Source organism: Drosophila elegans, unplaced genomic scaffold, assembly GCF_018152505.1.
Source record: "Drosophila elegans isolate 14027-0461.03 unplaced genomic scaffold, ASM1815250v1 contig_753, whole genome shotgun sequence".
Classification (NCBI taxonomy): Eukaryota; Metazoa; Arthropoda; class Insecta; order Diptera; family Drosophilidae; genus Drosophila; species Drosophila elegans.
The window spans coordinates 276,129-303,335 of NW_024546108.1; the positions used below are offsets into that span (position 1 = coordinate 276,129).

Here is a 27,207-nt window from a genome sequence, read left to right on the forward strand (position 1 = left end):
TATTGGACGATCGGCAGCGTTCGGGTTTCAGCTTTTTGTTTACTTGCAAAAGAAGTCTTTTTTCTGCATTATAGTAGAAGGAACGATTTCACAAAAACTCTTGAGAATGCATAAACAATGCTTCTTTATAGCTTCTTACATTTTTTTTTCGCTTGCAAAGCATGCATGAAAGACACATTTTTTTGGAACGCGTTCTCTAACTTCCGACTGGGTATGCATATGGGTGTAGATGTGGATATGTCACTTTATATATACAGTTCATATCGAAATTATAAGGCATCCACAAAATGCTTATTGAAATCCCGAAAAATGGTTGATTCCTTAAACTAGAGATAAACAAAAATGTAAGACGAAAGTGTATGAAGTGCTAGCCGATAACATACCGTTACTTTTTATTTTTAGCTTGGAAGCGAACCGACAAACCAAGAAAATGGGCAATTCTGGCCTATTCTTGGCTCGGTTTCAATGTGAGTCAAAAATCTAGATATATTGGTAGAAGTCGAAGCGTTATTACAAATTTTCTCAGAAATCCAGACAAAAAACAAAGCACTAGTCGAAAACCAATACTTTCTGACCGCAATAAAACCAGTAATTCTAGCGCGTCGTGCTGCCAGCTAACTGATCTCAGCAGTCGAAAAGTTTCTCAAATAACTGTGTGGAGGACTCTAAAAAACTCGGGACATATTGTCAGAGATATTTAAAAAAATATTTACTACGCAATTTATATACTAACTGGGGCTCGGTAAGTTCAATTTAACATATATCTATAATATTAATCTTTAATTTATGTTTCGGATGAAAAAATATGTAATCTCGATGGACCAGATGGATTTAGAAATTATTGGCGAGATTTGAAGAAGAAGCCCCTTAATTTTTCAAGGAGGAATTTGGGACGCTTTTAATAAGCTTGGAACTTTTAATTTTCATTTCACAAGCTCCAGGATGAACAGCAGTGAGTACATACGGGCACTGAACAATAACCTGCTTCCATATGGAAAATCGGGAAAATCATATAGTTATATATCTATGCAGGATAATGCCCGAATCCATATGAGTCGTCAAACCTCACAGTTTTTGCGAGATTGTTCCGTCGAAGTTATGGAATGACCAGCGTGCTCTTCGGATCTGAACCCTAAAGAAAACATTTGGGGAGTACCAGTAAGACGAGTTTATAAAGATAATGCCAAGTATGAGAGCATTCAAGGACTTTAAGCCGCTATTTTGTCTGAATAGATCCAACTTGAGCCCAGTTAAATTGAATTTAAAGGTTCTGCAATAAACTATTTAAATGTTTTTTTCTCATAGCACTAATATAATTATAATTATAGTTTCTTATTTCCTTTATAAGAACCAAAAATAACCAAAAGTGTCTTATAATTATCATAAAGTTAAAAATGCAAATTTTGTCATGGATCTCTGTGGAAATAGGCTATAAAGGTCTCCCTTAGTGTTACATATTTGAATTCTTGTAAATGGCAGAGCAAAACAAATTCTCCATGACTAATGACCTCTATCCACACAGTCCATCCGTTGGAAAAGGTTGGAATTTTCGACAAATGTGAAACTCCTATTTCCACAGAGAACATCCACCTCTCGATTTCGGCTCGTCAAAACGTAAACAAAGTCAACATCTTTGTTTATGTTTTCATCAGCTACAGCTGTTGAGATAACCTGAAGTCGGATGGGAGAAGGTTGATGTGCTCTGTGGAAACCGGAGTTTCACTTTTTTTTTCAAATATCCCAACGGTTTTTCAGGGATTGATTACGTGCAAAGATGTTGCACCGCAGAAGCATCGGCTAACTAACGCATAAATTAGTCCGTCAAAGTCCGTCAAATTTTACGGTGGACTAACTGGAAAGTTTTTGGAACAGCAAAACCTTATGGACTATCACTTCAAAGGATGGTCGAGAATGAATGGATCTCAGTGGAAATACGCTATAGAGATCCACCTCCGTTTCCTACACAGCCAGCTGAATATCTAATAGCCTGATTCCATTGCCGCATTAGTCGGCTTTTTAAATGTGCCTGATTCCATTGGCGCATTAGCATTTATGCCTCGGTCGAATTATTGATGTCCTGCTGAGCATTACAGAGTTTAGTAAACTCACTCATGTTCATTCATTTTAATTAATTTCTTTTGGATTTGTCATAATTCAAAAGTATACAGGCCCAGATCAGCTGTTCGAGCCACTCACATGTCGGAGTAGCATTAGCTAAATAATATGCGCCAATGGGATCAGGCACATTTAAAAAATTCACTAATGCGGCAATGGAATCAGGCTATTACCCACATACCTTTCGATGTTCCTTTACATTAGTAGAAAAGGTAAGAACATCGATAGTCGCCAAAAACATTGATGCTCTCAAAACTTCGATGCTTCGATGTTTTCATCGATTTTTCTCCAGTTCTACTCTGCACTTGAAAACGTGTTTTATTTCAGAAAATTGTTGTTTTATAAACTTAAATTATAATGCGATTCTTTGCTGAGGACTCAGCAAGGTCTCTAAGAAGCCTTTTAGTTCAGAAGACTTAGCTTAAAAAGGAAAGAAATATTTCACTGGCTCTTTGTTTAACATTCCCACCATGTCCTTATACACGAGAAAAACAGGTGTGACATCTATTTTAAAGACGTTTTCTGGAGAGGATCGCCAACGAGCCAAAGCAGTGGCTGCCAATAAAGTTAGATTTTCTACTCCCAAGGAAAAGGGCCTCGCGGAATCCGTGCGCGTGGCAGTCGAGGAAGGGAATTTTCATCTGGTGAAGGAGTTTGCCTACTTTCTCCGTGAATCAGAACTGACCGTATGTTCTTAAAGCATAATTTTTAAATGTATTGCTATAAATGACTACGACTTCTTGTGCTTTTTAAGGATGACGAAGTTCTGCTCATCATAAAAGATGCTAAACGAATTGTTCACAATTTGACTTCAGATTTTGTTAACATTGTCGAGGCTTTGTTGTCCCTTAATTGGAAGAATCGAAGCTCTGAGATAATCGAAGCTTATACTGAGTTTTGGATTGATATAATGGTGGCCCACAACAGATATTTACCGGTAGGAGTATCTAAATTGATTATTCACTGGATTCCTGGTGACTTGGACGCATCTGAATGGGTTAATGGATGCCCATCGGAATGTACTCGCTCTGATTTAGAACCCATTCATAACGTACTGAATCGTGTTTTAACTGCCGTGCCGATGGCTTTTGATGTAGTAATAGATGCCATATCCACTAAATTTCCATATTTCAAAAAGCCAGCCCATGTTACAGCGGGCTATCTGTTTAATGTGCTCTGGCTAATCGAGTACAAGCCAATATTTGAGGAACTAATTTTAAAATTGGTTCTGCAAAAGTAAGTGACTAACTACATGAATGTTTTTACGCGTAACTGGTAGAATAAAAAAATATAATATTTCGGCTATGTATATATGTAAAAGTGTCTGTTGAACTGTGAAATGAAGCATAAGAACATTGTTTCAGACTATTCCAAAAAAGGTACCATTTTTGGGTGTTAGGCCCGTGACAATCGTTAAAAATCTAAGAATAAAACCGAGCATGTATCGGGTTCGGTTAGTGTTACGGTTACAACCAATATAAATTTTCCGGATACATCTCCGACCCTATAAAGTATATGTATTTTTGATCAGCATCACTAGGAGAGTCGATCTAGTCATGTTCGTCTGTCCGTCTCTAGTCTCAGTCTTAAAGCTATCTGCGTATCGGACAACTAAAGCATATAGCTCCAATAGGAACAATCAAGGAAAAAATATTTTAAAAAATTTACAACTTCTGTTTTTAGCTTAAAACATATAGTGTAATATAAAGAAAAATATATAATAAAAACTTCAAGTTTCCGAAGTTTGCTTCCCTTCTTGTTTAAAGAAAACAACAGCATAACCGGTACCAATGTTTAGGTATCGGTTCCGGTTATTCCGGTTACTGGGAAACCGTTTGGTTACCCTGTTTAAAAGTATTTGACCTTTTTAAATAATTTGGAAAAAATTTTAATCTAACATATTTACGATTTTTAGACTTTTAGTATTAGATGTTAACGCTCCACGAGACCAAATCGACGTGGAAACTAACGATGGGAATGACAAAAGTGAAACTGAGGAAATGTTTCATATATACAATATAAACGCCGACAATTTGATTAATGCCAGACAGACGGTGAAAAATCCTGTCGGAAAAGCCTTGGATATATGTCTCTTAATGATTTATAAGTTCTTGGATGGCAAATGTCGCATTAACCAAAACAGCAGCGAACAAGAAAGCGGGACTGCTAATCGGTTATTTAAGATATTACTTTACTTATTTGATGATGTTCTGTTACCCAGCCATAACACCCATCATGTGCAATTCGTCATATTTTATGTGACTAGTATTCGGTTTGCATACTCGGAGGCTTTTCTTAATTTGCTTTGGCAAAAAGTGAAAAATCCCAATGTGTCTGCAATTATTCGCCATTCTGCGGTGGGGTATATAGCTAGCTTTTTAGCCCGTGCAAAGTTTTTGCCACTTAGGTAAGAAAATGTAAGATCGTATCAAATTATAATTTAATAACAACATTTTCCGTTACCTATTTCTAGCTCTGTAATATTCTATTTAAAAGAGTTAACCAAGTGGGCTCATACCTACATAGACGAGTCGGATGAATATAACCAGACTTCCTCATTAAAGGCCAACTTGGTATTCTACTCTGTATGCCAAGCTGTGTTTTATTTAATTGCGTTTCGGGCCACAGATTTGACTGCCAGTTCAAAAGGTATGGCTTAAAATACTTTGTATTCTTATTGACTGCTTAAGCTGTTTTCAATTTATTTTTTTGTAGTGTAGAAGATAACATTAGACTAAGAAACCGCACCACATTTTTTTTTTGTAATCGGTTTATAGGTTTGCCAGTTTTAATTATATTACAATATTTATATTGTAACCAAACAAAAACCCCTCTTGACGAGGTAAAATCTTAATCTTAATACAAAATTAAATTCAACTAAATAATATGCCTTTTTAAATTTTCTAATTTGACCCGCTTCGGCTTAATATTTAAGAGTCTTGCCGACACAGGCATTTTTTCTTCAAGAGTGCTAAAATATAAATGTTAAAAAGTGTAGTTGCTACGTACATTGGCTCACAGCTTATTTGATGCATAGCGTATTAAAAATGTATTCGGATGTTACTTTTAAACTAAAAGAGCTATCTTAACAATTTTAATGGCTAAAAATAGATTAATATATCTAGTGTAATAAGGAACATCGTTTATTTCATACGAATAAATCAATGGGTTAATATAACAAAAAACAAAAATTTTCCAATTCCATTAGGTCACATCTTAAATGATGCACTTCATATTTAGTCTTAAATAACACTAGTTTACATCCGAAATTCCCCCAAGCCAAAAATACAAATTTCTGGATTACGTGTATACCACTTAAAATTTTTTTTGGGACAGTTTATTTTTTAAAGTTTTTGTCAGCTGTCTTTTCAATTTTTATTTTATATCTCGAGTTGTGGCCAACCGATCTTGGTGCAATTAACAAAATTGTAAAACGGTATACCCGTAAAAACTAAAAAAAAATCCGTTGAAAAATCCATATAAATTCTAACTTATTGTTGGTATCCGACTTAATCGGAAAAGCTAAACAAGCCAGAAATTCATTGGAAATTCAATTTCTTGTGGTTAAAAATCCACAAGAAATCGAATTTCCAATGTTAGTTAGGCGTTTTAGATTTTTTCTGACATCTATTAACAGCAGAAACTTTGAAAGGTTGGAAAGGTTGAACGAATATATATATATACCAACCACAAATTTTTTTTTATTTATATAAACTTTTATTGTGAGTGTAAAAAAAACAGTATCGCCATATTCTATAATTGATTTGGTAAGCCTGCATAAAGGACAAATCAGAGAATTAAACAATTGTTATAACTGTAAGGGTATATTAACTTCGACTTGTCGAATTTTGTTTTTTTTCTTGATTTATATAATACTTGCAACATAGCCAGATGGACTAATTTTTCATTTCTGGCTGAATTAAGGATTCGAGCATTTTGGAAGTTAACATCCAATTTGTGTTTTTTTAAGGACTTTTCATTAAAACAAATAAGTTATATTCTGGGTTCTTATTTTGTTTTGCCATCATCGTTAACGGCTAATTGTAAACTAGATTAAAAGTTTTATAAATATTATTAACTTAACAAGAAAGGAAGCAAACTTCGGCAAGCCGAGGTTCAAATACCAGCTATTGCAAAAATTCAATATTCTTGAAGACATTAAAATTATGATTTACTTGCGTGTATGTTTTAAAGCATTGAAGCTATGATGATTTGCAGCTCAATTATTTGAGTTCCGATGGCAGTTATATAATAAAATTAAAAGCGTAATTCTGAACTGTCAAATAATTAAATAATCAAAAAGAATCGTCCGATCCGGCTCGTTCCGACTTATATACTACCTGCAATAGAAAGACAACTTTTGGGAAAGTTTCATGCAGATAACTTCAAAACTGTTTGCGTAGAAACGGACAGACAGACGGACACACGGACGGACGGACAGACGGACATGACTAGGTCGACTCGCCTAGTGATGCTGTTCAAGAATATATACTTTATAGGGTCGGAAACGTCTCCTTCACTGCGTTGCAAACTTCTGACTGAAATTATAATAGGTTATAATTACTACACCTTTAAAATGTTTTAAAAATTATACAAAAAAAAAAGCGAAATATATTAAATTAACTATATTTTCTATGGCAGCTATATAAAGCTACGAAAAACCCATTGTTTTAGCAGGTATAGGATTGAGACGTCCGATAAGTAGCTCTAACAAAACTAACTCTATAAGTACTTATAAAAGACGACAAAAATATACTCGCAAACGGTATAAAAACATATATGCTGATCAAAGTTATATAAAGGTAGTTTTGGAAATATAATCTATATATTTACAAGTATTAAAATGAGGCAATTTAAAAATTAATTAAAATGTATTCTTATATATTTTAGTCAGATTTGTAGATAGCTGACATATCCGAGTCGACATGTCAGCTCGTTTGTTTGTTTGTTTTTAAAATAGCAACACGTAAAGCTATCAAAAAAGTTTGAAAATTCCTTAGATCAGACGATTTCGTTTTGACCAAATTATGTATTTCAGAAAAAACATTTCAGGTTTAAGCCGAAAGGGAATATATATACTTCGGCTCGCCGAAACTGGCTTTTATTCTTGTTATTTATGGATTTATAAATATATTTTTCACCAAAGGAAAATTCCTCAAGCGTATTGAAAGTTTAATATCCGACTCGATATATTCGTCATCGTCACATCCAAGAAGCTCTACCGTTTTAAGCAAAAATTTGATTTGATATTTGAAAATTCCAAATCGCTTAAAAATGAAATTTCTGTGTTTTTCAAATTTTCGTTAGTATGACAACCAAACATTTCCTTGTAGCCAGGGTTTTTAAAATTACCTTTTCTTCAGCAACGTACCGAATATTGACTCTTGAGAAAATATTTACTGAAAATAGTGTAAAATCATAGCAATAAAAGACCTTCCCAAATATGTAAGTCCATCAATTTTGAGAGAAATCATTTTTCCTTCAAGGTCTTTTCCATTTTTTTATAAGCTTATCTGCCCTTACAATTACGTCATCTCGAACATTCTGTGGTTCTATCAAATGTTCGCAATATCGAAAACCAATATCGTTCATTAGGGAAAATTGTCGTCCGTGTACTGTACATAGTAGAGCACACGCGTCCTTAATGTCAGCTTTAGTTAAAAACCGACGTAGTGAAAAGCTGATCAATCCGTGTAACAACAGCTTCCTTTGGCTTTCCCTCGGCTGTTATAACCAAAACCCCGTGAGTACTTTTGATATGACGAGCCAAATTACTTCCGTGATCACACTTCTTTATTTAAAGCGAAGTATATAAAAACAGATTAAATGCTGACAAAACAATATGATCGTAGATACATATATACATATGTAGTAGCTTAACTTACTGTACTTCATATACACTGGTATTAACAAATTATTATGTATCTATTTATACAATTTTTAAAAGGGTTTTTTTGGATCTAAGAATGTGTGAAATTTTTAGAAACATCGAATTTGTTTTCATGTACAAGTTCTTCCGATGTATGAAAACTTCATTATTATTTACTTCCTTTTCACACAAAGTACACTGACTTAAATTTTGTGTTATGTCGAACTTGAAAAATTTACGGTACGGGTTTGATTTTGGCCGTGGCATTTTATAAGAGTGACAGCTGATCTTGCTGATCATTCAAAGCCAACTGCAACTTTTAATAACGTAACCGAAACGGGAATGAAATGAAGTAAGATGTAAGCGTATATAAAAAGAAGCAAGAAAATCCGTTGTGCCAATTGGCGGCATAAATTGTTTACATGTATTAGTACATATCAATGCAATTAAGTATATCTTTACGCAAATTCTTGGCGCCAAAATTTGTTCACATCTATTTAAATTTAAAACTAAATTTAAAACTAATCTTAATTTAAGCAAAGTTATTTGAAATCAGGTACTTGGCAAAAAAATAAACAAGATGAAAGCAAATATCATAGAAGTAACGAAGTTATTAAAATTTTAATTTTTTTTTATATCCTCAAAAGGGTATTTTAATTTCAGTCAAAAGGACTCATTCCCTACGCTAACAGCATCATTAGGAGTGTCGATCTAGCCATGTCCGATTGTTTTTCCACTCGTTTCTACGCAAACTAGCTTATCAATTTTAAAACTTTTAGTAGAAGTTGAAACAAGCCGGATCGGACGACTATATCATATAGCTCCCATGGGAACAATCGGGAAAACATATGAACAAACTATAATTCAGCTGTTTTTCGATTGGTTTAAATACACTTCGATACAAAGTACTGGTTTATTGTTTCAGAATTACGGTTCTAATTTTGTCAAACAAAAACACCTCTTAGCGATGTAAAAAGAGTTGTTACGATCGGCTAAATAAAAACACTTTTTAAACGTTCCCATTCGTCACGCTGGGTTAAAAAATGCCTGTGTAGGCAAGACCCTGGATGAAGCGGTCCGAATGGAAACATTTAAAAAGTGTATTTATTTAGGTATTTCACACAATAAAGAAATACCACAATAATTTTGAACATCCGACTTTCCTCCCTTTTTATGGAATGGATTAATAAAAGAATGTTTCCAGATAGTTGGACCAACTAATCGGTTAAGAATCGGTTATCAAATAGTTGGGGCACAAAGCCCGTCCGGCCCTGGAGAGTAGTTGGTGTTGTGGTCTCCAATTCCCTTAGAAGAGAACTTCCTGTTATTTGACCTGTTTAGACAAGAATCCGCACTACAGGTAGTTTGGAAGAACTTATCAAATAATTCAGCACTTTCAGAGGCAGAATACGCTTTGATTGAGTTCAATCGTACTGATGAAGGCAAGGCGGAGTTTTTTCGCTTGACATTACAAAATTATATATATGCTTCGGATTATTTGAAAATTCTGCTTTACACTGGTTCAAATACATAGAATAGGATTGACTGCTATGAAACAATAATATCCGATCAAACAACCACATATTACTTAAAGTGTTTTTTTTTAAGTCTTTGAATGTTTAAAACATAAGTGTTTGTGTAAAACACGGATGTCTGTTATGTCTTGGAGAAAGACTGGCCGGAATGCATTCATTCAAAAAATTGTTTAAAATGCTATAGAATAATTAACTTTCCATATTTAAACAGTTACGGATAAGACTAATTTCTTGTAATAATATGTGTAAAAGACATCAAAGGCGTGTAAACAAGTGAGTCCGTGGGAGATGACAAATATATATCTGGGAGATTAAAATCTCTCAAAACAATCATATGATCCGTCTTAGAAAGTAGAGAAAAACAGATTTAATAGCAGACAAATGATGTTCATAAATTATATTGTCAGATCCCGGATATAAGAACAGCTTACAAAAACAGATAAGGCATGTAAGGAAACTTTTACACTTACAAATTCTATTTCATGGTGCTGAATTATCTCCGATCTAAGACTGGAATTAACAGCAATAAGCATCCCACCTCCCCTACGAGAAACTTGATCAGTTCTATAGTTTGGAAAAAACTTTGGAGTTGCAAATCTCTGGTTTCAGCCAAGATTCTTTGAAGATTAAAAGATGTTCATTAAAGGCAGAGGAGTCAGCGAACAGCCTAGCTAACTTCATATTAAGTCCCCTTACGTTTTAATAGGTTAGAAATATAGAAGTGTTCAGTTTTTTGGAACACACTCTAAAATCGCAAGCCGATTATTATTTCTTTACCTGTTAGGAACAAATTCTTATATTATTAGTTCCTCGTCAGGCCAAAGACTTTTATTATTTAAAACATTAAAAGGTTCTGGAGGAACAGATATTTTAAAAGAGGATATCTTCTGAGCGTATGACAGTTTTATTTAATTTAATTTTTCCGCTTAGATGACTCACTTAGCAGTTTTTTTCTACTAAATGGTTCACTTACCGCGTTGAACCCTTCAGTAAGTTGTTTTAATACTCCAAAAAGATTGTTGAAACCGCGTGTAATTGCAAAAGCGGGATAGCTCAAGAGATAATCTTTTCTATTGACTGACCGTGGCTTTTAAACACTAAGAACTATGTACATACATACACATAGACGCGAGAAGTAGAGCGGGAGGAAGAAAATAAAACGTTACAAAAAGTTTCTCGTGCAATGTTACAAAAACAATCACTAGGAGCACTGGCAAGCATGCACAAGAGAATGAAATTACCATTACAGTGGCCAGGGATTAGACAATTTAAAATAAAAGTCTTAAAACTCTAATAGTAGGGAGGGTTGGCGCAGGAGAGCGTCTAATTTCTCCTTTGGAGGAACTGTAGCTCTACACTGGCAGACATTACTAACGACTTTTTGACGTGAACACATATTATTTATAAATAATAACAATACATTATACCTTATTTTTTTTTGTTCGAGTCATAATTATTTATATTTTGTTTAAATGCATTAATAATTTATCATTATTATTTTGCTCAATAAATTGATTTAACCTGGTGATTTTGTGGCAACGAATATTTCATTTAGATTGTAGGTCTTTTAGTGCTGAATAGCATGGAAAATATTTTTTCCCATGCCTCGGATTTTCGTCTGGGCCACCATCAAAAGTTATTTTAATTTCTGGCGTAATTTTTCCGTCTTTAGATTTGTCGTTTCAAAAGACTCCGAGTTCAAAAGATTTCGAAACTCTTTGGTATGGGTTCCAGCTGTAAAAGAAGAATGCTTTCCACTTCTAATATTTATGTAGGTTAGACCTGCTTTAGGATTTCCCATTTCTCCCGCTTGAATTGTCACTCCCGCATAGACTGAAGAAATAAGTTTATGTATCGGAGCAATCACCCAATCGTGATCTGGATGTTTTACCTTGTGCTCCAAATGCAATAAGACCGGTGGACTTTGAACTTTGGCTTTGTGATCTTCTGACAAGAAAAACACTTGAGTTTGTCCGAAAACTGAAGCGAAGTTTTCCAGATATTTGATGCATCTGCGTGTTTCTTATGGAAATCAGACGAAAACAGTCTTTTTTTTCACTTAATCATTGAGAACTGTCAATGTCTTCACGCTGCTTATTATGTTGGTGCGTCGCAATTCATCCGCAGCACTTCCGAACATAGCTATTTCTTAAATAGTTTTGTGTAAAAGAGCCTGGTCATCTCTTAATGAAAATCTTTGAGACATTTTCAATTGCAGGCATTTTATCAGAGCAATCAAATTTTTTTTAACCCTGTATCGCTCATGGGCTTCGCCACCTTTTTTCTTTTTTAAGTGCTTTGTCATTACTTTTTCCTTTGTTTGCAGCAGCTCTTCTTCGATTTCGGTCCTCTGAGCTAATTTTAATATATTGTCATTTGCCTTTTCCTGAGCAGGCTTTGCGTAAACTTTATGCTTTTCAGGCAGTTAACGGCTTTTTCTGAAAAGTATAGTGAATATACGCGCGAAGTCAAGCGAAATTCAGTTGTCCTGGTGAAATACTTTTTTTAAAGGGCTTCTACACTCTTCTGCACCTTTGAATATCACCGAAAGCCCACACGGAAACTCTCAGAAGCTTCAGGTGCGACGCAAACTACTTTATATTCTGAAGCATATTACTTGGCACTGGGCTGACTACGAGAACTACTGCCGATTTGCCTAATTCCATCGACACTACTTAAGCCGGCAGTTTAAAAAGACGAAATATGGGTTTTGGACCAGTGTAAAGTGATTTCGGACTCTGTCCATAGGAAACAATCTCAATGGGAAAAACTTTGGAAAGGTCTGACACGACGTCTGCAAAAAAGATGAGCTTTGCATAGCTCAAGACGAGGCAAAATTTTCGTCTTGAGGGGAGCTATTTTAGATTTGCCGGTCATGAAAGACATTTTAAACCTTTAGTACGAAAGTAGATAAACGTATTATAGCGTCAGCGAAACCATATATTTCGATCGGGACTTGCGGATCTATGTGGACGAAAAGCATTCCTCGATGTTAGCAACTATATCGGTAGCGACTCACCCCAATCTTACTTTCAAAGTTACAGTTTCTGCAATATCTTTGCATTTGTGATAAAATGACACAACAGGCCAAGTGTCCACGTATCCCAGAAAAGGTTAACCACACTGCCTGTAGTGTACCTTCATGTCCACCTTTGATGCGAGATACCTCAACACATGTTTGATGGGTCCTGATTTTACGGAGCCAGTTTAGAAACCGAATGCAAAATGTTTGGCAGCAGATTGATACATTTCTGGGTCAATCTTCTTGCACTGCTCATTTGTGCAAATTAACTGAAATCCTGCATCCAAAGGTGTAGACACCTGCCCGCAATTCTCAATACCATGTGCTTGCAATAAATTTGTACTATATTGCGAATGGCCCAAAGAAATTGTTCCTAACTCTCCTTCACCCTCGATCTCCATTTCCAAGAAGAGATTTAGTGGTCCCTTGTCCACGCATTCCTGACCAGATCCTTTTTTGACTGACAGGTTAAAAGGGTATCGTCTACATAGACAAGGACTAGCGAGGCACGGTTCCTTCTCACCAGCAATGATGCCGAGCTTTACCAGGACACTATCGAGCCTTGAGAAGCAAACTCTTCTCTGGATATCTGTGATCGGTAAATCCCTAGCTTTATGTATACCGTCTCGTTGAGGTCGCTCTTTAAATACGTTGTACAAAAGTCCATTTCATGTAGATAAAGTTTGAGCTCTGCCGCCAATGCCAATAAAGCTGGAACTCTCCAGTCTGCCAACTGGGGAGAAAGATTCCTGGTAGTTGACACCGTTGATCCGAAACTTCGTGGCACTGATGCGTACGAACACTCATTGCTTCCTTGTATGTTCCTGGAATCGGGATGACTATTGAAACTAAGGACCCTTTTGAACTGCTTTTTGGAACTTCAAGGGTTTTCAGTCTGGATAAGCTTTTGCCGACCTGACCCAACAAGTGTTTCTTTTACATCGTCGTCCGCATCGCTCTTATCGTCGTCCTCATCCTTAGAATCAACATCCTTGAAGTCCAAAAATTCGAGCAGGTAAACTGCAACTGCAATTAGGTGATTACCGGCTTCTTACCGGTCCATGCTTCCATGGGTGTCATGCAATTAACAGCTCTGGTTGGATACCGATTTCGCAAGTACGCTACAGTAAGCTGCCTTGCGATTCCGTTGTGCCTCACAAAATCATCAGGAATTTGTTGTCGAATTCTCCGCCGTTGTCGCTATGAAGACATTTCAGCTTCCCTTCAGTTTGGAGCTCGACCAGACTCTTGAACTCCTTCTTCCTGCGCAAGAAGTACTCGAAATTCCTCCTGGACTTGACAATGGAAGTCAGGAAATAGTGTGGGAAACGGACCACACAGATATGCATGCATATCATCGCAACGGATGAGAAACCTATTTTTTCAAAAATGCACCACTACCCTCAGGGATTATAGGATTTAATCAATGCGGAAGTAAAACAACATCAAAATCCACTAAAATAAATCCATCTGGGTTGTAGAGGGTGTAAAGGGTGTTGACAAAGATGGCAAAAAAAAGGCTGGTTATTGATTTTAGGAAACTAAATAAAACAAGAAAGGAAGCAAACTTCGGCAAGCCGAACTAACTAAATATTCTTGAAAACTTTAAAATTATGATTGACTTGCGTATATGTTTAAAAACATTGAAAGATTTGCAGCTTAATTATTCGATAGTTCCTATGGCGGCTATATGATATCTGAAAACTTATAACTTTGTATAAACGACGCGAAAACTTGTGACTGCAGTAGTTCGACGATGTTAAATTGCGAATTTGTGTAAACTATTTCGAAAGCGCGACGAAAAGGAGTGGCTACGATGATGTTCGATTGATCACTGACTATTATATTTCAATAATTTCTCTTAGAACCTAACTTATGCTACGGTGGCGAGAGACGGGGCGAATTCGCAAGAGCGAACAGACGAAAGCTTTATTGGATCCCGTTCTCGCCCTACAACTAGTGATTTAAATACAAGCGCTGAGTGCGCAAACACCGCCCCCTCTGAAGGGACGACGTCCTTCAGCCCAGAACGGGCAACAGGGCCAGTCGGTGGACAGCTCGCCGATATTCCCCGTCCTGCGTCCTGACATCCGCGAACCTTGCTATCGGCGCGCACCGCTACCACTCGTCCAATCGTCCAATGCTGGGGTGGAAGGTTGTCTTCTGCGACAACGACGAGCGCTCCCACGACGAGGTTGGGCTCCCCCTGGTGCCACTTGGACTGCTGCTGGAGGCTGGAGATGTACTCCCGGGACCATCGCTGCCAAAACCTGTGCCTGAGAGACGAGACACCTCGCCATCGTCGCAAGCAGGTCAGGCTGATCTGGTCCAGGAGCGCCGCTGATGGTGGGGCCAGAAGAGGGCCGCCGATGAGCAGATGCCCGGGGGTAGGGCCTCGCCGTCGTTCGTGTCGCTGCTTAGAGCACCGAGGGGCCTGGAGTTGAGCACGGCCTCCACGCTGGTGAGCAGAGTTCCGAGCTCCTCCGCGGTCAAGAGGTCTTGGCCTACCGTCCGAAGGAACAGGTGCTTTGCAGACTTCATACCTGCCTCCCATAGTTAGCCGAAGTGCTCTGGGCGGTATGAACGCAAACTCGCATCCTTTTTTTGATGCGAATGTTTCGATACCGCCCCCTGCTTCTCCAGACGGGCTCGGAACTCTCTCATGTGGCGATCTGCGCCGACGAAATTGGTGGCGTTGTCGCACCACACCTTCTCCGGAATCGACGACTCACGAACCCTTAAAATGCCAAATAGAACGCATCAGTGGTTAGGTCAGACACTAATTCTATGTGGACCGCTTTGGACGCAAAATAGACGAACAAGGCCACGTACGACTTGTACGGTGGCTTACCACGGATACGATACGTTGTGCTGAAGGGACCACAAAAATCAACGCCACAAATATTGAACGGGCGGAGAGCTCGAAGTCTATCTGCTGGCAAGTTTCCCATAATTTGCGTCAAGAGTTGCGGCTTACAGCTAAAGCAGCGCATGCACGACCGAACTGTTCGTCGGCAGACTTCTTGAGCATTAACTAGCCAGATTTTCTCGCGCAGACGACTTACGAGAGCTCGTGGGCCAGCGTGACAGTTCGTAACGTGCAGGGATGACACATAGGATCTGACGAACTGTGAGTTTTTAGACAGCAACAACGGGAATTTGGTTTCGTACGGGATAGGAGCATTCAATAACCGACCCCCAACTCGTAGTAATGTTGAGGAGCACCAATCTAATTTATTTTCCTGAAGAAAAGGGTTTAACTTTTGAATATTCGTATATTTACTTATGTCGTCCCTGAATTCGTGAAATTGGATAACTGTGACAATTTTATCAAAAGCGAAATCCAGTTCTCTTGGCGAAATATTTTTTTCAAAGGGCTTCGACACCTTTCTGCACCTTTGAATAAAACGAAAAACCCACACGAAAACTCAGAAGCTTCAGGTTCGACGAAAAGGACTATATTTTCTGAAGCACATAATTTGGCTCTGGGCTGAGTACAAGAGCTATTGCCGATTTGCGTAGCTCCATCGACATTACATCAGCCGGTAGTTCGAAATGTTTATTTACAGGCCAATTATTTTCTGAGTCTAGCAAGAACGAAGGCCCACCGAACCAAATGGACGTTGTAAGCTTCTCTACGTCACATCCTCGGGACACTATGTCTGCTGGGTTGACTTTCGTGGGAACGTGTCTCCAAATTGCTTTCTCCGACCACTCCTGAATTTCTGCAACCCGGTTCGAAACAAAAACCGACAACGACGAGGGATGGGTTTTAATCCAGTGTAAAGTGATCTCGGAGTCTGTCCACAGGAAAACATTCTCAATGGGAGAATTTAGCAATGGCCTGGCACGATTATAGAGATCTGCTAAAAGGTGAGCTGCACACAGCTCAAGGCGAGGCAAAGTTTTCGTCTTGAGGGGAGCTACTTTCGATTTGGCGGTCAATAAAGACACTTTCAAACCTTCAGCAGTTTGAGTCCGAACGTAGATGCACGCTCCATACGCTCGCATAGAAGCGTCAGCGAAACCATGTATTTGAATCGGGACTTTTGGATCTGTGTTGACGAATCGCGATACCTTAATTTTAGGCAGCTGCAGAAGCGTCGCTTTGAACGTCTCCCACGACGTGAGCAACTGCATCGGTAGCGACTCGTCCCAATCTAATTTTCAAAGCCACAGTTCCTGCAACAACATCTTTGCCTTTGTGACCAAAGGACACAAGAGGCCAAGTGGGTCGAAAAGTCGAGCAGTCACCGACAAAATATTTCGTTTTGTCGCGCGAAGATCCAGGAAAGAGTCATCCAACCGAAATTGAAAGTAATCTTTAACCGGTAACCAAACCACGCCAAGGGTCTTGGTTACGTCTGAGTCTGCCATAAGTGGCATTACAGCGCTATCAGATGCGGATAACTCTGGGCAGTTTGAAAACCACTTTGCCAATTCAAAGCCTGCCTCTTGCAAGACCTGAGAAACTTCGTCTCGAAGGCTTTGCAGGTCCTCAACGCATCCGGCGCCAGTCAACAAATCGTCAACATAAAAATCATTCTGAATAACCTTTGCTTGCGCCATCTCTTCTAGCCGCATTAAACACCGAATCGTCAAAAAGGGTGCTGGCGAAGTTCAATATGTAAAGGTGTTCAACTTAAAGATTTTCAGGGACTGAGAAGGATCTCGTCTCCATACTATGAGCTGGAAGTTACGATCAGCTTCGTCCACCATCACTTGGCGATACATCTTTTCGACGTCGGCCGCAAGGGCAAACTTATGCAATCTAAACCGAAGCAGAGTCGAGTACAGCTCCTCTTGAATAGTTGGGCCTACCATCAAGATGTCATTCAACGCTACCTGCATATAAGTACGGCTCGATGCATCAAAAACTACTCTCAACTTAGTTGAAGTACTTTGTGGCCGTAAAACGCATTGGTGCGGAATGAAATAGTGCGGAGTATTCGGAATTTTGTCATTGGTGGAGGACATGTGGCCCAGTGAAACATATTCCTCCATGAATTCAATATACATCTTCTTCAGCGAAGGGTCCTTTGACAATTTCCTTTCTAGCGACAAAAATCTACGTTTCGCAACTTCGTATGATGAACCAAGAGTATTTGGGTCAGATTTAAACGGCAAACGAACCGAAAATCTACCGGACGACAATCTTTGAGTATTTTTCTCAAAGTGTTGTTGACAGAGTTGTTGCTCAGGAGTATAGACTTTAGCCTTGGGCGGCAAGTCCTCCACAGACCAAAATTTCTGCAGGGTTGTGTCAATTGACTCCAACGCTTCCTCCTGGCAGCTGAGATGTACCATTTTTTCAGCGTTTATAATATTTTCAGAGGCACATCTCCCTGACACTATCCAGCCGAGAACTGTCTTTTGTAAGATGGGGAATTCAGGCCCCTGCTTTATCTGGCCAATAGATAGAAGTTCAAAGAATGTTTCAGCGCCGATAAGCATATCTATTTTTTGGGGTTTGAAGAAGAATGGATCTGCCAACTGAATATTTTCAGGCACCCTCCACCCGCTGGTGTTCAACGCTTGATCCGGATGATAACCAGAAATAATTTTCATAATCCAAAAATCGGACGACAATTGGCTTTTCCCTACTCGCGACTTCACAATCGTGTGTATTTTTTTTGTGGCTTGGGCATTAGTTCCACCAATGCCTCGCAAGCTCATGCACACGTCCTCTCTTGTAATTTTGAGCCTCTGAGCGAGCTCATCGGTTACAAAGTTTATTTGTGAACCAGAGTCGAGCAACGCTCGAGCTAATACAAACTCGCCGCTTTTGGTTTGGACGCTCACAACAGCAGTCGCAAGAATGACTCGATTCGATGCATTCGCATGCAAAACATGCGACGTGGATGGAGACTCCTGCATAAGCGTGGGCTGAGAAGGGGGTGGCAACGCGAGATTTGTGTTTGGGGAATATAAGTGTAGCAAAGTGTGATGTCAGGAATTGCACACTCTACTTCCGTTCGAGCAGTTAATGCATAAGGGTGCATTAAAGATTCAAAATCGAATCTTTACTGAACTGTTAGGGCTGCGCAGTTTCCAATCCGATGTTCAGCTGAGTTGACAAACGAAAAACTCCTATTTCCATTCTTCTTAGGGTTAGAATGGGTCTGTTGAACAGTTTCGGGCTTGGAAGCCTCTTCTGCTACCATGTGTTGGTATCGCCTGTTGAGGGCCGCCTCACATTCGCTCCAAAGTGGAAGCGAAGTATAATCTAACTGTTCTTCCCATTTTCTTTTAGTTCCTGCATCGACCTTGTCAGATGTATTAAAATAGCATGATTAATGCGTCTATCATCCCCAATAGACAGCAAGGAGTCATACAAGGCTGTGACCGTGTCGATGAGGGTTCTCAAGGCTGTAGCTGAAGGCTGTGAAATTTTTTGCAAATTAAAAAGTGTCGATATGTTGTCAAAAAAAATAAGACAATCAATATCGTATTGAATTTTTCAATATCGTGTAAAGTGTCATCTTTGTTAACGAAAGTTTCGAAAAGGCTTATAAAATTTTTAAATTCGGAGTGTTTTTCGCTAAAAGTTGGGAGAGCAACGCTCGGCAGACGGCATTGAGGCGGGCGATTTGCTGGCGGAGCGGATTTCTCGATATTATTTTGTTTGGACTTATTTAAAATTGAAATCAGCAATGACTTTGTCATTACGGCCCTCTCTTCCAACTCTTCGCGGTATACATCTTTTGTATCTTTCACTTCTATTTGGTTTTGCAAAAGTGAAGCATTTTCAATGTGCGTATTTAGAATCTCTAATCGACACTCAAGCTCGACCGGATTTACTGATAATTTAGCTTCTTTTAAGTGGCAATAAGTTCGGTTAATACTTTTCATGCAAACATCTCGTTGGTGTTTAAACTCTTCGATATCCTTAGTTGCCATTGCGTTTATTTGTATTTATTTTGTTGGTATCGAAGAGGTGTTCAATATTTATTTTTATTAAATTATTTATTTGTTAAATAATATAATAAAAAATCAACGAGTAATATACCGATCGCACACGGTGTAAGGGAGCTAAGTGCCGAGAGAATTACAGCGAAAAATCTCGAAATAGGGTTTTTATATTTTTTATGTAAACCCTGCGACAGTATATGCCGCACGCACGCACTGTAGGGCAGCTAACGCTCAAGTTCCAGCGTTCCGAAAAAACGAACAAACGTTTAGGCAGACCGAAAATTGCACTGCTGCAGCGATCGAGAACGAAAACGACCAAAGATAACTCGAAATATGTGTACGCGGCTAGCGGTTCTTCCTAGGCAAATGCTAACGGTGATATACTGACCGATAACTAAGGGCAACGAATATAAGCCTGACGCCGAAATGCGCGCAAAAATTAGGAAAAGCGCGGAAAAATGTGCGGCGAAAGTTATTGCCGCTAATTTTTTGAGAGCTGCACTTTTCACAATTTGCACTTTTTTCCAGCTGTTTTATTTATACCCTAAATTGGTGCTCACTACGACGAAAGTTGGGGGATTTAAGTTCGCACTAATTGGGTCGACGACGAGTATTTTATTTGCTTGTTTATGGGCCAAAGCGATTCACATATAATTCGAAATATATTATGTTTATTGCAGAATTTCGGTTGTTAGTACAGGCAAATTTATATTTCTTGTTTAGAAAGCTCACTATCTACCGATTTTTACACGAATGCAAAAAGTTGAAAGATGGGCCAAAACACAATTGACAAAACGCCACAGATTAACATTCAACTTTTGGCACTCTATACCTGGATGGCCGACTTGATAATTGCTTCCATTTTGCGGCAGCAGCAAATTAAGTAATTAACTTTGCAGAAACTTCAGGCGCAACTTCAAGGAACGGCAGAAAATGTCCAGCAACGAAATATTGTTGAATTTAATTTATTGGCCGAACCGACTCGAATAAATTGGTTTTTGTTGGTAATGTTTATAGTTTTTCACCGAAAAAAAATTAAAACTTGCGAACTCTACTGCTAATCACGTCGGGGTCACCATGAAAACTTAATACTGTTTTGCATTAACGACGCGAAAACTTGTGACTGCAGTAGTTCGACGATGTTAAATTGCGAATTTGTGAAACCTATTTCAAAAACGACGAAAAGGAGTGGCTACGATGATGTTCGATTGATCACTGACTATTATATTTCAATAATTTCTCTTAGAACCTAACTTATGCTACGGTGGCGAGAGACGGGGCGAATTTCCAAGAGCGAACGAAAGCTTTATTGGCTCCCGCTCTCGCCCTACAACTAGTGATTTTAATACAAGCGCTGAGTGCGCAAACAATATGGTTTTCCGAATTTAATAAAATTAAAAGCGTGATTCTGAACTGTCAAATTAATACTAAGTCAAACAGAATTTAAAAACAAATTACAAAATTGAAAAGTTACATTAAAAAAAATATTGATTATGCATTTTTATTGATTTTATGGGAGCTATATGATATAGTCGTCCGATGTTGATGAAATTAAAACCGTAATTCTGAAATATTTAACCATTACTATATATCGAAGAACTTAAAAAAAATATAAAACAGCAAAGTTATAATTTTTTTTCCCCGATTGTTCCTATGGGAGCTAAATGCTATAGTCGTCCGATCCGGCTCGTTCCGACTTATGTATTGCCTGCAATAGAAAGACGACTTTTGAGAAAGTTTTATGCTGATAGCTTTAAAACTGAGTGACTAGTTTGCGTAAAAACGGACGGACAGGCGGACATGGCTCGATCGACTCTCCTAGTGATGCTGATCAAGAATATATATACTTTATAGGGTCGGAAATGTTTCCTTCAATGCGTTGCAAACTTCTGACTGAAATTACAATACCCTCTGCCAGGGTACAATAAAAACCTTATACAAAGAACAGGAAATTTTGGAAATTGTGTAGCAAATTCCCCATCTCTGCATAGCCCGTCAAACCGAACGGTAGAACGTTTTCGTTGTACGTTAGCCGAAAATAGACCAAAAACTTGACGATACCATTGACATTATGCTATACAAAAATCTGTCGTAATTATTCATTCAATCTCCAACGAAGGCTCAGGAAAGACCCTGATACTACATAAACAAAGACAGGGCTTACAAAAGTTTCTAAGTAGGAGAAACAAATAAACGGCTAGGAAACAAATCAGCACCACTTTGTTCCGAGGAAACCGTTGAGTCGGACCTGGGTACAACGGTTTTAACAAAGGGTAGTGGTCCAAAGGGCAACCTTAAATAGATTGAGGAAAATTAGTATTAACCAATTCTCTATTATTCCTTTTAGGCTAGTAGTAGCAGTACTCTTCGCCGTCGAAAAAATTCGTATACTAGCAGACACAATAAAAATACAACATAGACAGGGTCGTAGTATCAACATGCTAGGGCCCGAATTAAAATAGTGTAAAATAGCAGGGACTCCAGATTTTGAAGACTGATGTAACGATGATTCCGATGCCGCCACAACTATTCCTGATCCCCAGGGACGGGAGGCGGAAACAATTATTATTTAACTTAATATTTGATTTTTATTTGTTTGTCAGTTCAATCTTGTTACTTGTTAGATTAATATAATAAGCCTAGGCGCAAACAACAACAAATATATTATTCGATAAGTAGAAGGGAGGGAGGAGAGCGGGGAAGACAGTCAAGGCCTAGAATACATCCGACGCAGTTGCCTAGCAATTCACCGCATAAGAGCGCGAGAGAGCAGTAAAACGAACAAGCCAAACGGAACTCAAAGCCCACCTCAGCGACTGCGCGGTCGCCGACAACTGAGGTTGATAGTATCAGAAAGCCAACAAGCCAGAGCGGAGAAGCTGCCAAAAAACTGAGATCGCGAGAGGCATCGAAAAGCGAACGTGTCAAGGAGGAGTTGCTGTTGCCAAACGGAGAAAAGAGAGGCCCGAACGCGCCAAGAAGTTCACCACTGCGACTACGCGGCGAGTAAAATGGTGAGATCGGAAGGGCCAAGGATACGAGAGAGAAGATGCGAAAAAATTTGAGACTTTCAAGCGCGAGCATCGGAGTCGAGTAGTAGTACGTGGGACGACGGGAAATATTTATATTTAAGCGAGACCACGCGGTTCTAGTCGGTAAGCGAAACAGTACAGTCGATCAGAGTTTTTACTGTTGCAGTGAGGAACATAAAAAGTCTAAAAAAATAGACAACGAATTTTGTGACGTTAATGTGAACGAAACGAGAAGGGCGAAATAAGCCAACTGTGAATATAAGATACAAATACTGAATTATAATTTTGACAGAGAGTGTGTATTTTTTTCCTCGACCTTTGACTCGTCATAATCAAGCCTGCCGAAAAAAATAAATAACTATTACAAACGATAATAATCCTTACCCAAAAATTGACACACAATTTCAAATAATATACCGGTCGTAAATCAAGCTTATCGTAGATTATAATCAAGCCCAGCTTCATCGTAGTTATTAACAAAATGCTAGGGTTCTCCCGATTTATATTGCAATAAGTAATTAAAAAACAGGGTTCGCACGAGTTTTATCGTAATTAGTAGTAAAACACAGGGTTTGCCCGAGTTTAAACATAATTAGTAGCGTAATCCAGGGTTCGCCCGAGTTTTATGGTAATTAGTAATAAAACCCAGGTGTTCGCCCGAGTTTCACCGGAGTTTTTAATACACACAGGGTTCGCCGTAACTTTACCGTAATTAGTAGAAAAACTCAGTGACTCGCCAGAGTTTATGTTAGTTAGTAATAAAACCGAGGGGTTCGCCCGACCAAATTTTATCGTAATTACTGATAAAGTCGGTAACCAACATAGAGCTTTACCATAGCTGGTTACCAAGCCCAGGGTCCGCCCGAGCTTAATGCTCAATGGGCAAGTCAGGTAAGATAGACTCAGACCACCTGTATGAGTCAGTTCCTGCAAAAAATAGAGCAGTAATAACTGAATTCGAAAATTTAATTACAGTCATAACTTTATCAAAGATAAATTTGTTGAGCCCGGTAAGAGAAATAACAAATAAAGACTTTACGAGATCCAGTGTGGCTGATGTGCTGGTGGTGTCTAAAGTAAAAATATTTCAAAATAATAACCGTTTGTATTTTCTAGTTTAGTTTTCAAAACCAAAAGTTTGTAAAAAAAATTAATGATTTATCCCGTCCAGCACGCTAACGAAATATTATATTTAGATCAACTCAACACCCTAGCGGACTGCGGGGAGCGAATTCTGGCCGTCTCTAACTGCGACATAGCCGTAAGAACAGCCTTCTGCAAAATTTTAGAGAATTCAACATGCGCTCAACGGTTGATGATCGGTGTTCTTTCTCACTGCGACACGAAATCCAGCCACCTTCAGCCTGTGGTTGTGGTAGACGAAGGCATGCTACTCATTGATGACGCTGCTGCAAACATAACAGGCGGAAGTACTCATCAAAACATTGCCAGCACGTTCCTAATAACCTTTAACGACCGAATAAGCTTGAATGGAACCCCATACATCAATCACCATAAGGCTCTTAAGAAGGAACCGGCCGTGCCAGCAATCGCTAAAATCAACATTACTGAGCACTACCAACTCCTCAGTCTACAACTTCTGCACGAATTAAGCTAACGAAACCTGCAGCGAATCGGCGATCTATGGGGACCAAATTCTCTATCGCTCCGTCTTAAGCTGTGGGGCTACCACCATCCTACTATTGGAATGCTTTGACCTCTTCTTTCTGATCCGTCGCCGAAATGACAAGAAGAACCGGAACAAGCTGCTGGCGAAAAAAGTGGGAAAGACCGAGGGCGGCCTTAACTTAAAACTGGGAGGAGTTAACCTGACTACGGTCACTGATCTGGGGCCAGCACCGGTTGCTCGTGATAGCGGGAATCCGGCTGGCGAAATCTGATCAGGCCCGTGCAAGCGCTGAGTGTTTAGCTCGCGCAGCGTCGGCCCTATTATAATATAATAATATTTAACAATGAAACCAATAAAAAGTATACTCGGTAAACCTTGAGCCAAAGTCGCGAAAAACAGCAAAAGCAGCAAGATGAGCGACGACTCTTCGTTGCTCGAAATAACGCTTATTTTTCCTTCATATCACCGGAGACAAAAAGCAATGCAATGTCGTAGACCGCGCCCGAAGGATCCCGCTCTCTGTCACCCCGACTTCAATGCCCAACCAGCCCCCTGCAGCCACTAGCTTCAAACGTTTCAGAGACCAAGCTGAAGAAAACTACCGCAGTGTTGCGAATTTTAATTATTAAATTACTATTAATTATTAATTTAAATAAATTATTATTAATTACTATTAATTTAAATATTAAGTTAGTTACACCTTTCAGCTTACAAGCAGCAAGGTGCTACTAGTAGTAATAAAATAAATTGAGCCAACAGTTCTAGTAGCTGATATCACTGAAGGTCCTAAAGAACAAGGTTTCGACGTTAAGTATCTTATAAATGTAGTCAACAGGGTTAAAATCCCACTACCTTTACTTAAAATTGATCTAGATCCTGAGAACACACACTCAATGTTCTTCGTTACCCATTAGCCATTAGCCTCTCATCCCGAAATAATAGGAAATTTCCAATTTTTGCAACTGTTAGCAGATCAACCAACATTTCTAAAGTTATTTTATAACTACACACATTGTTTTCATCAGTTTTAAAGTGTCGGTTTTTTTTATTCAAATTAGATTGCGGGATTTGGATTGAGATCGTTCGAAAGGAATATTTAGTATCCCTACATTTTACAAAGTGTATTTTTTTTAGTTTTATGGCCATTTTTATTAAATCAATTGACTTTTAAAAGGTTTTTTTTAAATATATCATATCAGTATTACGATTCCGGGGCAAAATATAGTTCGATTTGTACTACTGTGATATTTTTAGATAACACAACATTGTTATTTGCGGCTATGTTAGTTTATATATATAATTAGGCTTTGCTGTAAGCTTTTGCGTAATTGACATTTAATTTTTTCTTTATAGATTTGCTCTTTCTTCAGTCCCTTCAACTATCCCGCCTTGCTATGTGTCAATTGAATCCTCTGCGATACTGTTTATCACCAGTTGCCACTGCCTTCGCTGGCGTCACAAGGACTTACCAGCTTGCGTATTGTCATACTGTTTTAGAACGCAACGCTAGGCGTAAGCTAGCCACAGTTTACGGTCATGACAAATCAATGCCTGAGGAGACAGTCGAAACTTTTTTTCCTTTCGATCCTTATTTGTTAAAAATGTAAGTATTCATCAGAGTGGCCCACAAAAAAAAAATGCGCTTTAAGAATGTGTATTTTTCTAATTTTTTTTTATTACATAGCCCCAACATTGCGGTTTTTTGTATTTTTAGAACGCGCATTCGGCCGAAGAGCGCTGGTAGAAGATGAGCATTTTTATCGAAAAATCATGTTCTGAGTTAAAGCTCATTTCCGCCTCGGCGGGTACGTCAATAAACAGAATTTCCGCATTTGGGGCTCCGAAACCCCGCATGTCGTCAAGAGAATGCATTCACAAGATTGACTGTTTGATGCGGTATGTGGTCAAGCGGTATCACTGGCCCGTTGTTCTTCAAAAACAGATCATGAGTCGCCGTAACCGTCAATTAAAACCGCTATCGCGAAAGATTGGAAGATTTTTTCTAGTTCCAAAAGGAAGATGAACCAGAAGCAGAAAGGCGCTACGTGCCACACAGCCTACTTTGCAGCCAAATTCAGCGTCGTACTTTCGAAAATCGAAGAATACCGTCTCGCGGCTGAGATTTGACCCCGTTGGAATATTTTGTGTGGGGTGCCGTCAATTTTTAGTGCTGTGCCAACCATCCCGAAGGGAAGTCGCCATTAAGGTCCATACCATCGAAAATGAGCACAAAAATTGGGAAGGTCGGATGATAAAAATGAAGTGGATATCACCTAAAATAAACCGCAATGTTGGCGCTATTCAATAAACAAAACAGCCATTTTAAAATTCAACTTGTTCTTGTGCCACTTGGTACAATTTCCTCATAACACTTAAACAGCTTTATTCTTTTTTAAGATCAAACCAGTATATTGAAGACAACTATATGGCTTACCAGAGTAATGAAACAGAAGACAATGTGGATAGGTCCTCCGAAAACCTCCTTTCTCGAAAACGTGGTGACTCAGAATTGGGCGAAGAAGACGATTTTATTACAACGGATAAACGCCAGAAGCATTTGGAAATGTCTAAAAGCGAAGAGCTTGACAAACAATTTCATTGCGGGACTTAACACCTAGGTCATATTTTAAAATGTCCAGCTTTTAATAATTTAAAATACATTTTCATTTAACGTATCATTTTAACTGGGAATTGTTTTTACCTGCGTCAGAATTTATGAAAACATTTAAAAGAAAATGCTATCACACTAACTTACAAATTTAAATTGATCGAATCCTCCAGGGATCAAAGCTTGATTTTTCGGTGCAGATCGACTCCCTGATTCAAAAGATTATACACAACATTTTTTGTATGGTACCATTTTTTTTAAGTGTAAACCTTTTACAACTGTTTTCATGCAAAATTGATATTATATTTCGGTTCTGCTTAACTGATTTTCGTTACCGTCATATTAAATCATTATTTAACTTTCCAATAAGGATAGGTTTCCTAATATAAATGATAGAGCTCAACAGAGTTTGAACAAATTGCTAAAACTGAAGTTCCTACAACATAAATTAATTCTTAAAAAATACACGAATGGCACCCGAAAA

At 38.6% G+C, this 27,207-nt stretch overlaps 1 protein-coding gene across 4 annotated transcripts; it reads left to right on the top strand.

Moving 5' to 3' along the window:
• The first annotated feature begins 2,384 nt into the window (after positions 1-2,384).
• Positions 2,385-27,207, top strand: LOC108135182 (RNA polymerase I-specific transcription initiation factor RRN3). 4 transcript variants are annotated; one of them, XM_017255799.2, is made up of 6 exons: positions 2,385-2,801; positions 2,870-3,351; positions 4,031-4,522; positions 4,589-4,764; positions 25,469-25,718; positions 26,513-27,207. In XM_017255799.2, the coding sequence occupies exons 1-6, from the start codon at positions 2,586-2,588 to the stop codon at positions 26,724-26,726; spliced, it is 1,830 nt and encodes a 609-aa protein (XP_017111288.1). In that variant the 5' UTR covers positions 2,385-2,585; the 3' UTR covers positions 26,727-27,207. The 4 variants fall into 4 exon arrangements, with proteins under 4 accessions (XP_017111288.1, XP_017111291.1, XP_017111289.1 ...); XM_017255802.2 differs by having other exon boundaries at positions 26,496-26,606; XM_017255800.2 differs by lacking the exon at positions 26,513-27,207 and adding an exon at positions 25,800-26,443.